Raw genomic sequence first — 14,775 nt, 5'->3', positions numbered from 1 at the left:
AAGTCGTCAAAAAGTTCATTGGCAACATCAAGCATGAATGTTTTGGCATACTCCCCATCTGTGAATGGCTTTCCGTTTCTCACAGTTGCTAAAGCCCCAGCAAAGCTAGCCGACTTCCAGTCACCTTGTTGGGTCCAAACACGGAGTTGCTGCTGACTAGCTTGCACTCTGCACAGTATCTCTTGATATGCTTTCTTCCTGCTGTCCCCCGATGAATATTTCAGATGTAGAATGCTGTGTGTTGAAGTGTCGCTTCACATTTGACCGTCTCATTGATGCAATTTTATTATTGCATATTACACACACTGCAGAACCTGCTTTCTCCACAAAGGCGAATTCCTATGTCCATTCCTGCTGAAAAGTATGATAATCTAGCTGACTACTTGATTAAAAGGAGGGAAGTTTACTTCCTGACCTCACAACGACCCGTGCATGTTATGCATTATCCAATAAAAATTTGGTGTTGTCCCAGAGGACAGCTGTGATTGGCTCCAGCTGCCCGCAACCATGAACATGAACAGTAGGAAATGAATGGATTGAAATACATGAGAATGTTTTATATTTTTAACGTTAGTTTTTTATTAAAGATTTGTCTGCGAGCCAGATGCAGCCATCAAAAGAGCCGCATCTGTCTCGCGAGCCATAGGTTCTCCAATACCTGCTATAAAAGTTGGCTTTTTGCAGTACATTTTCTGAATATTAATGTATAAATTCATTAATAACTGAATGTGCGGCTTCAAGGCATAATCGGCCTGCACACAGCATGTGGATTATAATACAGGCCATAAAATTGCTGTTTATCATAGGCCTACTGTACATTCCCTCAGCCTTGTGCTGCTCCTACCCTTGAAACCAGGATTCAATTTGTTTGAATTCGTCTCGGAAGTCGATGGTCAAATCTGGGAATGACGTCACACACTAGCTGAGTGTTCAAGCTGTGGGATTTGGGTGCGGCGGTGACGCAGGGTTAAAGTGTTAAGGCTACAGTCCTTGACGCAGCCATGACGGGTTCGAGTCCCGACCCATTGACCTTTGCTGCATGGTGCTAACCTCTATTAGCAATACAAGCTATTGTATACATTTATCTCCTTTTTTATGCATCCAAAAACAAAGGGAACATGTTCACAAGTAGATATTTTGTAACACTACATGTGCCACTAGTTTAATGGGATACAATCTGTCAGAAGTGCTACGTTTATAGGGTGGCCCGGCGAGCTTGAATTTCCCAAATGCCCACCATTCCTGCAATAATAAATTACATCAGGTGCACTAAATTATCCGTGTAATAGAGTAAGAACTGTGCAGCATGGCTTTGCAGTAAGCTCCCAAAGATGACAGTTGCATTACGAGGCATGAAACAACGTGCCAGACTGGGTTTTTTTTTTTTTTTTTGCTTGGGCTTTTTAGAAAACAGGTCAGATTAAAAAAACTTAAACGGAGAGGTTACTATGCAGAGATATATCATTAGTGAAAGACATGACTCAGTAGGAATAAATTGCATTAGTAACAATATTACTCAGGATCTGTACAAAATCTATGAAGAGTTTCATGTTTTTCTGGATCATTTAAGGTAAATACAGGTTTGCTTTTGTATTGTAGGTGTTTCAGTATTAAATGATTAGATTGGCTTATTCTGAGTTTTAAACAACTTAGTTTAATAAAGTAATTGAGGTGCTCCATATGTGCCAAGTCTAACGAAAGCAAATATTAACCATAAAACAGTTGCTTTGATTGCTCAGAGTATGTAGGTTTAAAAGATCTCTGAGGTCGGGGGTTAAGAATGTTTGGCTTCCTTTCAGCCTGTCTGTGCTTCTTACTGTAAGCAATATGGTGTTTTTGTTTGAACACCTGTTCACATATTGTACGATAGACAGCGATTTGGAAAGAGTCTCTATTATCTTCTTCTATTCATTATTTACTGAGTTTTAATTGTTATTTGCAGGTAGGCGAAGTCTTTGTGCAATGCATACCTTCTTGGCAACATTTCCAATTGTGGTTAATGCTCCCAATAACTAGTGTTGCCATTAACCTTTTGTCATTTTTTCTTTGTCTCCCTATCGTCCAGGAAAGAGCCATTGGGAACACTTCCTTGTCCACTTTTGGCGTGGTTCGGGCAGTACTGGAGATCATTCTCATGTTGTATCCTTCAAGTGACCTCCCCTTTGTCTGTTGTACGCTCCATGACCAAGAGCAAGACTGCCACGGCAGCTTTGTTTATGTAGGGCATAGCTCAGCCAAACACCTTCCGGGAACATTGTGTTGTTTCATCACCTTTTATCATAGTTGAAAAGGAGCAACCCAGGCACACATATAAAAGACTCAATAAAGCTTCTTTGCAGCAAAGTGTTTTCGGTCCTTGATTGATTTGCTGAACAGCTACTTGATGGTGTCCTCCGTCGTTGGTTTCTACAGCCTGCGTGTCTTTGAGGGATTCACTCCCAGGAAGGATGACACAACCATGACAACGGTAAAGATGGGCTGAAGTGGGTGCAAAGGCGCTGAAATTCCTCGAGAGATGTTGATGTGTTTTAGAGTTCCTGGAGTTTCATCAATTCCTTCTTTTTTTTCTTCTTTTCGTCTTCCTTTTTCCCTGAATCCCTGCGGCTCCCCGGTGTTTTCCTTAAGGCTTCACAACGGCTTTAGTCGATCTGTCCAATATTTGTTTGTGGGTTGCGTAAACATGGACAAAGTGCAAGCTCCTTTCTTATACATCAGAGGGAGAATGGGTTTTTAGGGGGTTGAGGATGTGTGCTCTGTTCAGCCTATAGTGGCACCTTTTCACTTGGTAATGAGTTTGGGAGTGGTGCAGCTTGTTAACTAGCCATGACGCTTTAGTGAAAGGGCTTGAAAGGACAATTGAGGGAACCTGGTAATGAGCAACTTCAGAGGTACTAATTGTGGAACCAATTTAACATCAAGTGGTGTGTATGTGTGTGGGCACATCAGCACTGGAACCGTCAGATTCTTTATTTCCCTCCACAAATAAAGTGTACATTATGTGCTTAAGCAACCTGAGAACTAAAATGGGACCATTTCATCTTATTTTTAGATCATCGGCTGCTGTGTGTCCATCTTGGTTCTGAGCTCAGCTCTACCAGTGATGTCCAGAACTCTTGGTGAGTTTGTTAGTGTGTGAGCCTGTTATTGACTGCTTGCATTAGGAACATTTTGTAAATCAGAAGCTGCATTGAATTTTCAATCTGAACATAAAGAGATGAAATTACACAAAACAGACAGCCAGTCTGACTAACAAGAAGTATCTAAACATGTTGGCTGTATTTCTCTTACTTTTATGCGATTTAACCAAGCAACATGAAAATTAAACATTTGTGTGCCACTCTGAGAAGAACTCTATACATCAAATATTAATCTTTTTCTATAAAGAAAAGTGAGTCTTTCCACTGTTCTGTTTCCGAATGTGAGTTTTCAGAGGGTTCCTTGTGTCTAGCTCCAAACAATAACGTGCCTTACAAAAAGGATTTGTCCTCCTCAACCCTCTTCACATTTTGTCATGTTGCACTCACAAACTGAAAGGTATTTTATTAGGATTTTATGTGATAAAGCAACACAAAGTAGCAAATAATTGGGTAGTGGAATGAAAAGAATGGTGTGTGTTCACAATTTGAGTCAGTATGTTTGTTCTGTCACAGATTCTTAGTTGGATTTAGTTCTGGACATTGACTGGACTGTTTTAACTCAAAAATATTCTTCAATGTAAACCCTTCCATCACATCTCTGGTTGTATGTTTCATCTCATTGTTCTCCTTCAAAGGTAGTTCCCCACTGCAGCCTCTAACACGTATGCTAGTAGGACTGCCCTGTACTTACCCATCAATCTCCCTGTCAACTACTGAAAGAGAACCTCCCCACAGCATCTTACTGCCACTATAGTTTTTCCTTCATTTTTTTTTTAAATAATTTTTTTCAGCGCTAGAGGCCTTTATTTTTGATAGTAGGCAGACAGGAAGGAGGGGCAAAGAGAGGGGGAGACATTCGGCAAAGGTCACCGGGTCCGGGATTCGAACCCGGGACGGCCGCTTCGAGGACTATAGCCTCTATATGTGGTCGCACGCTAACCCCTACACCACCAGCGCCGCGCCCGTTTTTCCTTAATTTTTCATATAAAATACATTGAAGTCTGTTTTTGTGACATTATGAAATGTGAAAAGGTTCAAGGGTTATGACCATTTTTTCAAGGCAGTTTAAGTACGGGTAAACATGGCTTCTATACAGATCTTTTCACGTTCACTATCAACATGAGGTCATTTTAGGTTGAACGTACTGAAAATTTCTATAGTGACATTAAAACAGAGTGCAAATAGAAAGGGTAAAAATGCCAGGAGTGGCGCCATCATAATGGCAGTAATAAACATGCGGAGCCCAGCTGTTTAAATAGTCCTATTCTGTGTGTGTGTGTGTGAGAGAGAGAGACCAACCGGCTGGAGAATGGGATGGAGCATGCATACAGTGAGTCATTGGGAGCTTTACAAAATATCAACAGGTTCTGCTTTGTGACACTGAATAAATGAAAGGAATAGATGCATGAGACAGAACTGAAGGGGAAAAAGGCCTCCCACTGAAAGATAAAAAAACACATTGACAGCTGAGTGTGACGAAGTGAGATGTTAAGAGAGAAGAAAAACGTTTTGTGTTTTTTTGTGTACTTTCCAGTGGGGGGAAACAAGAGTACCACAGCACAAAGCTGTGCGGAATATACGTCATCTTAACAGGGAGGTGACAGATGTGTTACATCAGATGCATATTATAACACATATTATAGTTCCCAGGGTGCAGAGTGGTAGGGTTATGAACCTTATTGAACTTTAGGGTTCAGAGACTGTCGATTTCTCTGTAGTCAGGGTTGTTATGCAGACTTGAAAAGTCTAGAGTTTGATTCTAGAATGTCATGAGTGTGAAAAAAGAAACTCATGTGAATGGAGAACCAGACTTTGCTCATTTTTAAGAAAAAGAAAATGTGAGTTTCTTAAAACAAGGTACTCTATTGTAAGCATGTTTCTACTCTGCATTTAGTTATAATATAATCTACCACCCAGGTTTTTGTGTTACTAACTATAATGACAGACCTGCTGATTATAGATCAAATGAATGCCACCAGCTCATTTTTTAAGATGTTTTTTGGTTCTAGTGGCATTATTGACACAGGAAATGGGCAGAGAGAGAAGGAGGGGGAAGACGTGGAGCACAGGTCCCAAGGTCGGGAATCGAACCCAGGACGGCTGAGTCTAGGACTATTACCTCTGTATATGAGGCGCCAACTCTACCGCTACAACATGCAATGCCTCCCCACCTGCTAATTTCTCAGAAAACAAGCCAATGGACACAGCAAGCAATAGATAAACACATTTGAGACAAACCTAAACATAATTTAAGACCTTGTATGGAAAATCTGGTGTATTTTAAACATGGGAGAGGACCAGATCTAACTGTGTCATCGAACTCAAAATGGGTAACACTTGTAAGATGCATCAATCCCTGCGGTCTTTTTTATGTACTTGTGTATTGTCAAAATGTGTGCATATTTTTTTAAATTTTAAGTTTCTAGTAAATGTTTCTAGTGAATGTTTTAATTAATGTGTGAAATGGGCCAAAAATTGACAAAGAAATCTGGAAATTTGGTTTTGGAACTTTGAAAGTAAGAGTGTGCAGAAAGCCTGTGTTGTTTCGGACTAACAATATTAGATTTGAGATGAAGAAATATAAAAAAAAAAATCAGCTGCTTGTTTGGTAAACATACACAGGCATCTGATTATACCTAAAGTGTCTCAGTAAAGATTTATTCAATCTGAAACTTTAATCTGAAACCTGAATCTTAATCTGTTATGATCCCAATCAAACAGATTCATTCCTCTTGGCTGTATAACCAGCAGCATGCAGATGTCTGCAACTCTCTACCACTAATATGCTCCAGAAATTTTAAAGTCTTTTTTTTTTTTTTTTTTACTCTAATTAGATTTTCTCAAATGACCAAACCAGGATCAGAACCTTTGGTATTAGAAACAAATTTGGCCAGACCACAGTCGCTAGCTGTATCGACTGAGGTCTCCGTAATTCTTCTCCCTGCCTCTTCACGGGCAATTTTGTTAAAGGTCTGTGATGGCTGCCGAACTGCTTACTGCAGCTTCAAATACATCTCTGCAGACATCGGATCGATAGCTCAATCTAATTGACGGCAGAGATTGTGAATATGTTTCAGGAGAAGTAGTGCCCAGAGACTGGGGCTTCTTCAGTCGGACACATCAGAATATGACTCCTGCATACAAATTATGGGAGAGATCAGATATGAAATCGTTATGAGACACAGGCTTAAAATGGTGGTTTGCTTGCAGTTTATCACATTAAATAAAACTGTGTTTTATCATCGTATTGACAGCTTAAGTATCTTTTAAGATATGTAAATCCTAATTCAAATATACAATAACATGAGTCAGTGACATAACGATTAACAGGCTGGGAAAAGAAACATGGATGCAGTAGGAATTTGACTTTGATCCAAACATGATCAGGGAAGACAGAAGTTCTAACATTAGTGTGGAGCTAAGAGGGACCTACAAGACTAAACTGTACCTTTGTTTGTAGAGAACTTAATCTGCAAAACACCTTTATGAAAAGCACGGTATGTCCTACCTGCAGAAATGTCTGCTAAGGCCGATGTAAAGCAGTCGCTCATCTATATTTTAATGGTGCCAATATTTAGATGCTAAAACATCAGAGCATGAATACATTTGGAAAGACTGAAAAATAGGTTTAACACAGTGCAAAATTTGTAAAATAATCTAACTTCACAACTGCTGCCAAAAGTGTCCTATTTATTTTGATTCTGATGGCTTGAGCTAAATCTATGATAAATACCTGTGCTGAGTTAAAAACCATTATTGTGTACTTGCTTTACAGCAAAACTAAACTGCACAGTGCAGAGCTACACCAAAATGTTATTTTGGCTTAGGCCCGATGCACGCAAGTTAATAATATTAAAAATGATTACAATTATAGCTGTCCTTGCTATATCTAAATGTAAAAAACACTAATTTCAGAGAACAACCTGAAGCCGATATTTGGTGGGCTACATTATTTAGCATTCTTTCAATCGGTGGAAAACTGCCATCACTCAGGTACTTTTTCTGGCATCTCATCAAACAAACTTTAAACTGTTGGAACAGTACGGTGAACATGTGTTGCACTTCTGAAAACATTTGATATGATTAAAAGACCAATGACTTCTGAAAATATGTTTTATACTCTAAATGTCTTTGAAATGTTTAGCTTCCTTTTCTTAGAGCTGAGATAAGCTCCTGCAGAAAGATCTGTTGAACTGCATGCAGGGAAGACATTGCTGCATTTTCCAGTAGCCTCCAGTAGCAGAAACAATCCTGCTTATGAATACAGAACTCAACTTTTCAAAGTTGGCATTGACAAAAAAAAACGTGCATTCTTTTTGTGGATTTTGTCTTTTTAACACTACAGAAAAACTATTTGACAGTTCTGTTTGTGCTTCGCAGGTATCACCAGGTTTGATCTCTTGGGAGACTTTGGGAGATTTAATTGGCTGGGAAACTTCTACATCGTCCTCTCATACAACATGCTTTTTGCTGTTGTGACAACTCTTTGTCTTGTGAGAAAATTCACGTCAGCAGTGCGGGAAGAACTCCTAAAGGCTTTAGGTAAATGTCTTTAAAGCCCAATTCTAACCTAATCTTATCGTTTCCACAAAAGTCTTGTCTGAAGCATTCATAACTTACAGGTTCATATTGATAAATGAGAATGTCACAGAAAAGTTATTTCAGCAATTCAATTCAAAAATTGAAAGCTCAAATTTTTAACTGGTGGCAAGGTAGCATCTTATCGCAGGTGCTTTCTCCTTCAAGGAGTGGATTCTGCTGGTGGGGCGGAGGGTCTGTGGGAGTGGGTGGGGCAAAGTCAACCTGGGTGTCTAACGTCTTATGAGTTCTGGGAGTTGTTTGAATGTTGGGGTTGCAGGTTTTCTTCTGGGGTGGGGGTGGGTGGGGATAGGCATCGTTTGGATCTGGGTGGTTCCGGTTTAGATTCTAGTTTCTTGTCTTAGCTCCAGTTTCTGACAGTTCTCGGTTCCGATTCTGTCTGGAGGAGGGGTCTGTATGGTTTGGGCGGGCGGGCTGGCCGGAGTTGTTCTCAGGTAGGAGTGGTCTCGGCTTCTCGGTGGGATCTCTGCCTTTTGTGGACTTCGGTGTGGGTTTTCTGGCAGGGCAACGTCTGTCTGGTGTTTGGGGGGATGCAGCCTCTTTGCGGTGCGGGCTGTGGCCTTTCTGCAGCACCCTTCAGCTTGCTGGGTCGGTGTCTTTCCCTTGGGCATGGTGGTGGGCCGGGTGGGCCGTCGCAGGGTGTGCTTGACTGCCTGGCTAGCGCTGGTGGTTTTAGTTCATTTGTCTATGGGGGTTAGATGTGCCTATGCTGGCTCGGGGTTTGCATTTGGGTGGGCCTCCCGTTTTGGGTCGGGTGTGGCTTATTGGCCGCCTCGGTGTTGGTGTGGGGCATGTTTTGTTGCTGTTGGCTCTGCCCTGTGGGTTCGAGGGTGGTTGGGCATGTTGGTTGTATGCCCTCCATTTGTGTGGCATATTCTTGTTGCACTGGGCTGGCTGATCTGTTTTTGTTTTTTTTTTATTTAAGCCACTCTCTTGGTTGTCACTGCGTGCTTCCGGCTGGTTCCTCTTCGTTGGGGGTCGGTGGCTTCTTCAGGCTGGGGACTGGGTGTCAGGGCTGGGGATCAGGGTTTGAGGGTTTGGGCATTTCTGGGGGGGTTAGGGGTGTTGGTCCTGGTTTGCGTTTGGTTCTCGGGGCCTGGTGCCTGTTCCTAGCCTTGGGCTCGGTGGATATGCCTGTGACTCCCTCCTTTATTGGAACTCGACGAACCTATTGGCCTATTGGGTGAGCCGGGGAGCTGGCTCACTGGGAGGGCATTTTGCCCCACAGTACTTCCCTCCCCGTCTGCGTGGTATGGCAGACCCTCTTCCCCACCTGTTTTTCTTTTTAACAAAAACACCATGATGACACAAAAAGTCACTGCTAAAGAAGCTGGCTGTTCAGTGCTGTATCCAAGCATAATAACAGAAGGTTAAGTGGAAGAAAGAAAATGTGGTAGAAAAAGGTGCTCAAGCAACAGTCTTCTAGCCAGAGTCTCTGAGGATTGTGAAGCCAGGAAACCTCAAAACATGCAGGAAATCATGGAGGATTGAGTGAGCAACAATGCCACGCTGCATTGATGCAGTGAATAATGTAAAAAGGGTGACAACCAATTATGAAATGTATAGTATGTACAGTACATAGACATACTTTTCAGTAGGCTTACATTTCTGTATTAAAAAAATACAGAAATTTGTTTACTAGCCTTATGTATTTTCTTATTTTCTGAGAATCTGAATTTTGTATCTCATTTGCTGTAAGCTAAAAATTTCACCTTCTGAATGAAATTGATTAAATAATTAAACTTTTCAGTGATATTCTAATTTACTTAGATGCAATTGATGCACTTTTTCAGATTTTATGGCCTATAGAGAGATAAAAAAAAAAAAACAAATAGCATCCAGGAACAAACATTGGCTGGTTTTAAAGAGTTGGTGTGACTAACTCTGAATGTTTGATACACAGGATGAAATAGGGTTAGAAAATGTCAGATAGAGGCTCTGAGGGGAGAAAAGAACATCAATACCTCTGCCTAAATGAAGTCTGAGGCTTTTTAATGAGATTTCTCTGCCTTATCTCCCTCTGCCCAGGTCTGGATAAATTGCAACTGTCAAACAGCCCTGCAGACCCTGAATCTGGGAAGCTCTCGGCCAATGGGCATCAGAAAACTCTGTGAAAGGGACGATGGATCAGCTCGTGGACACACACACACGCGCTAACTGAGCCACAGGGAGATTTCGACAGTACTGCCTGGGTGCTGAAAGGTGAAAAGGATGGTAAGGAACTTAATAGACCTAGGTAGTGTCTGACTGTTGCTGCAAATGGAGGCTGAGAGCAATTTAGCTTCGTGACATTCCATCCTCTGCGTCTCTGATGGAAGCTGGGACAGAGCCAGGGTGGACACAGAGGAGTGAAAAAGACTGGCATCAGTGTACTGACCTTGATGCTAACCTCGACTGTGACTTTAAACTACCCATCTTTTGCTTCTGGGGCATTCTTGCACCCAGCATTGTTACCTTATTTCTTTCGGCAACTTCTACCTTTGCACTAGATAAAAGCAGATGCGCCTTCTGCTTGGTTCCGCTCTATCAAAGTCTTAAATCAGTCTCGCATTCAGTTGTTGAATTAGAACCCAACAGCTCAATTTGAAATTTATTTAAATGCATTTTTGTCTTTTATTGATGTAGATGAGAAACTCAGAATAAATGTTTTTGTATTGTTTTGAGAAGTGATGCAAGCATGAGAGGGTGTCAATTTGTTATTTTTCCTGGAGCTTAAAAATAAGAAAAAATAACCATAAATGCTTTATGAAACATGTCAAGTTGTGTTTTATTCCCACTCAGCAGAGCCAGTGCAGAATGCTGCACAGTGGGCTGTGGGTTGCATTATATGCATTGCAGCTGTCAGGTCTGACCGTCTAATGTTGTGGTAATTCTGCTGTCCTATTTGTTTTTATTTGGCTTTATGCAAGTGGGATTTCATTTTTTGATGTTGGTTTGTATAAAGCAGGATACATTTTTTTTTTTTTTTTTTTTAAAAAGGTGCTCCAGATTTGATTTCAGCTAATCAGGAATTGGGAAACAGTTGTTTCTAAGCCAAATCTCACTGATCAGAAAACCTTTGTGGATCTGAAGGGAATCTGTAGATCTGTCTTCATTTTTTTTTTCTATTGGTGCACATTTTAAATCATTACGATTTTCCTCTTTAAAAAAACAAAAAGACAGGCACAGAAAAGTGTCTGTTTGTAAAGGTTGTATTTACATGTACATAATATTTTTTACTTTTATTCCATTGTTTGGATGTAAATAATCTGTTTTCACTGAGCGCAATGAAGGTCTGACAGAATTACCATTTTTTAGAGTATTTTTAATTAAATGTGTCCCTATAAAATTCAGACACTGAAGGCTTGGGATGTTGCTGCACAGAGGCATCCATCTGCATTGATCTCACACTCTGCACAGGTGAGGATAGTAGGTACAAACATGGCTGGACTTGCAGCTTGTCCACTTTATCTAACAGTAATTAAGAGGGCTATCAACCACTTGTTTTTAGTGAAACATGATTTAAATACAACATGAAGTGAAAGTAAAGGAGTCTTTGCTAGAGGACCAACATCAGTAGACCACAAACACTTTGTGCTATGAATTCACAGAGCTCCACAAGCCAGCCAGCTTTGTAGCCAAGAGAAAGACTTGGTAACTCAGGCGTCCCTCTACATTTTATTGCATTGCTGCATAATCTTCTAAACTGTGATTTTTTTTGTCTTCACAATCACCTCAAATGCCTTATGACAAACATCTTGTAGGCTTAATGTGATGGTAATTGGTCCCTTTGCACAGCTGCACTGTGATCCCATCAGCCACAGAGTTTCTGCTTCAAAGCCAGCTATACGTTACGTTTCTTTTCACGACTAAGGTTCAGAAAGCAGCTTCCTTTTTCAGCACTTTCTTGCTTAGTTCGGAATGAATCTATTGATGACAGTTTTTTTTTTGTTTTTTTTTTGCGGTGACAAATAGAAATCTGAAGTTATATATGCATTCAAGACTGGAACAAAAGAAAATGTGCAATTCTCATCTATTAATCACTGGTAACATTATGCATTAGACATGAGAATATTGCATAAAGGGCATCTAGTAATATTTCTAAATAGTTCAAACAAATCCCTTTCTACACCACCAGATATATGGCTATAATTTGTATTTTATTGGCTTTGGGATAACACTAAAACATGGATACTACTCGGAAAAATGTTTTTTTTTCTTTGACAGGGAGGCAGTTGAATAAGTCAAAGTCAAGATTTTATTCTTTTGTATTTGGAAGCCGGTTTAATGGAGCATTAAAGTGAAAATAACAGTTATGTTAAATTGCATCAGCTACATAAATTGGACTTTGCAATAACTGGTAGGGAAAATAAGACATCACATCTAAATATTGGACCATTTTTCATTTTCAAGGCTTTATTCTGGTTTTACAGTACAGGTCTTCTGTGTACATGGATGGAGTGTGAGCTGCAGGTGTGGCTTTGATTTCAGTCTGTCAATCTCTCCATGTAATTTTGGTACATGTTTTGTGAATGTGTTTTTTTACGATTTCTCAGTCTGATAAATTGTATTTTTGTTGTGTGTTTGCAAATAAAAGTAAAACGTTTAACAGTTTTCATTCTCTGGGTATTTGATGTAGCGACTTCTACGTGGCCTAAGGTGGAAATCGCATTTTCACATTATCTAGCTGTTTTTTGATGTTAAGTCCCCACTTTCTGCTCTAAATGTAAATATTATTGGTAATATAAGCTTAAAGCTTAAGTTCTAGGTGAGGGGATCCAGAGTGATTCACAGTGGCTCTTTTGGTCAAACATTGTGTGGAACTGAGCATGTTTTGTTTTTTGTTTTTTTAATATAAATTTTAATAAAAGTAGAACTATAACAGATTTTCTATGAGGTTTGGTTCAATAGATGCATTGAAACTCCAGAAAAAAATAGTTTTATTTTGAATTAAAGTGAATCTAAACACAAAAGATAATAAGATAAAAATAAAACAAGTCAACATAATAAGATCAAGGTCTTAGCAGCACTTCAGTCCTTTAACAGCTTGGGGCAGGTGCATTGTTGTCTGGTGAATCTGCTTATTGTAAAAGTTACATTTTTATTGTTCTAAAACCCAAAATAGAAATAACTGCTTCTTTAATTTAGGTATAAAACACATACATTTTATATAGTAATTATATACACTACTCAAAAAAATAAAGGGAACACTCAACACATCCTAGATCTGAATGAATGAAATATTCTCATTGAATATTTTGTTCTGTACAAAGTTGAATGTGCTGACAATAAAATCACACAAAAATCATCAATGGAAATCAAATTTATTAACCAATGGAGGCCTGGATTTGGAGTCACACACAAAATTAAAGTGGAAAAACACACTACAGGCTGATCCAACTTTGATATAATGTCCTTAAAACAAGTCAAAATGAGGCTCAGTATTGTGTGTGGCCTCCATGTGTCTGTATGACCTCCCTACAACACCTGGGCATGCTCCTGATGAGACGGTGGATGGTCTCCTGAGGGATCTCCTCCCAGACCTGGACTAAAGCACCTCCAACTCCTGGACAGTCTGTGGTGCAACGTGACGTTGGTGGATGGAGCGAGACATGATGTCCCAGATGTGATCAATCGGATTCAGGTCTGGGGAACGGGCGGGCCAGTCCATAGCTTCAATGTCTTCATCTTGCAGGAACTACTGACACACTCCAGCCACATGAGGTCTAGCATTGTCCTGCATTAGGAGGAACCCATGGCCAACCGCACCAGCATATGGTCTCACAAGGGGTCTGAGGATCTCATCTCGGTACCTAATGGCAGTCAGGCTACCTCTGGTGAGCACATGGAGGTCCATGCGACCCTCCAAAGAAATGCCACCCCACACCATTACTGACCCACTGCCAAACCGGTCATGCTGAAGGATGTTGCAGGCAGCAGATCGCTCTCCACGGTGTCTCCAGACTGTCACGTCTGTCACATGTGCTCAGTGTGAACCTGCTTTCATCTGTGAAGAGCACAGGGCGCCAGTGGCGAATCTGCCAATCCTGGTGTTCTCTGGCAAATGCCAAGCGTCCTGCACGGTGTTGAGCTGCACAACCCCCATTTGTGGACGTCGGGCCCTCATACCATCCTCATGGAGTCGGTTTCTAACCGTTTGTGCAGACACATGCACATTTGTGGCCTGCTGGAGGTCATTTTGCAGGGCTCTGGCAGTGCTCCTCCTGTTCCTCCATGCACAAAGGTGGAGGTAGCGGTCCTGCTGCTGGGTTGTTGCCCTCCTACGGCCACCTCCATGTCTCCTGGTGTACTAGCCTGTCTCCTGGTAGCGCCTCCAGGCTCTGGACTCTACGCTGACAGACACAGCAAACCTTGCCACAGCTCACATTGATGTACCATCCTGGATGAGCTGCACTACCTGAGCCACTTGTGTGGGTTGTAGAGTCCGTCTCATGTTACCACGAGTGTGAAAGCACCACCAACATTCAAAAGTGACCAAAACATCAGCCAGAAAGCATAGGTACTGAGAAGTGGTCTGTGGTCCCCACCTGCAGAACCACTCCTTTATTGAGTGTGTCTTGCTAATCGCCAGAGATTTCCCCCTGTTGTCTCTTCCATTTGCACAACAGGATGTGAAATTGATTGTCAATCAGTGTTGCTTCCTAAGTAGACAGTTTGATTTCACAGAAGTTTGATTTACTTGGAGTTATATTGTGTTGTTTAAGTGTTCCCTTTTATTTTTTTGAGCAGTGTATTTAGCATGATCTTTTTTATGTTTTTTTTTTTTTTTGCGGTACTAGTGGCCTTTATTTTTCTTAAATGTTTGACAGTAAGCTGACAGGAAAGGGGTGAAGAGAGGGCGGGGACATGCAGCAAAGGTCGCCTGGGAGTTGAACCTGCGACAGCTGCGTCAAGGACGAAGGTGATAATTTTGTTGAAGGGTTTTACGGCTCTAGAGAAATTTATTTACCAGGAGCAAGGGCAAAAACGTGTCTTTGCACTAAAATGGTTGCGGATCCCCTGCTCTAGGTCAATTTGCTGCTTCTCCAACCAGAGAGAT

At 40.9% G+C, this 14,775-nt stretch overlaps 1 protein-coding gene across 2 annotated transcripts in view; it reads left to right on the top strand.

Moving 5' to 3' along the window:
* lmbr1 (limb development membrane protein 1) overlaps nt 1-12,329 on the top strand; it is a 51,084-nt gene extending 38,755 nt beyond the window's left edge. Inside the window, exons 13-17 of one of the 2 annotated variants that reach the window (XM_047349776.1) lie at nt 2,066-2,139; nt 2,377-2,467; nt 3,050-3,116; nt 7,518-7,679; nt 9,765-12,329. In XM_047349776.1, the coding sequence (XP_047205732.1) occupies nt 2,066-2,139; nt 2,377-2,467; nt 3,050-3,116; nt 7,518-7,679; nt 9,765-9,850 (480 nt within the window). In that variant the 3' untranslated portion in view covers nt 9,851-12,329. The remainder of the gene's footprint in view (nt 1-2,065; nt 2,140-2,376; nt 2,468-3,049; nt 3,117-7,517; nt 7,680-9,764) is intronic. The other variant, XM_047349777.1, reaches the window with a different exon arrangement.
* The last annotated feature ends 2,446 nt before the right edge of the window (nt 12,330-14,775 follow it).

Source organism: Girardinichthys multiradiatus, chromosome 21 (assembly GCF_021462225.1).
Source record: "Girardinichthys multiradiatus isolate DD_20200921_A chromosome 21, DD_fGirMul_XY1, whole genome shotgun sequence".
Classification (NCBI taxonomy): Eukaryota; Metazoa; Chordata; class Actinopteri; order Cyprinodontiformes; family Goodeidae; genus Girardinichthys; species Girardinichthys multiradiatus.
The sequence above is the reverse complement of the archived record's forward strand: the minus strand, read 5'-3'. Positions and strand labels throughout refer to the sequence as shown.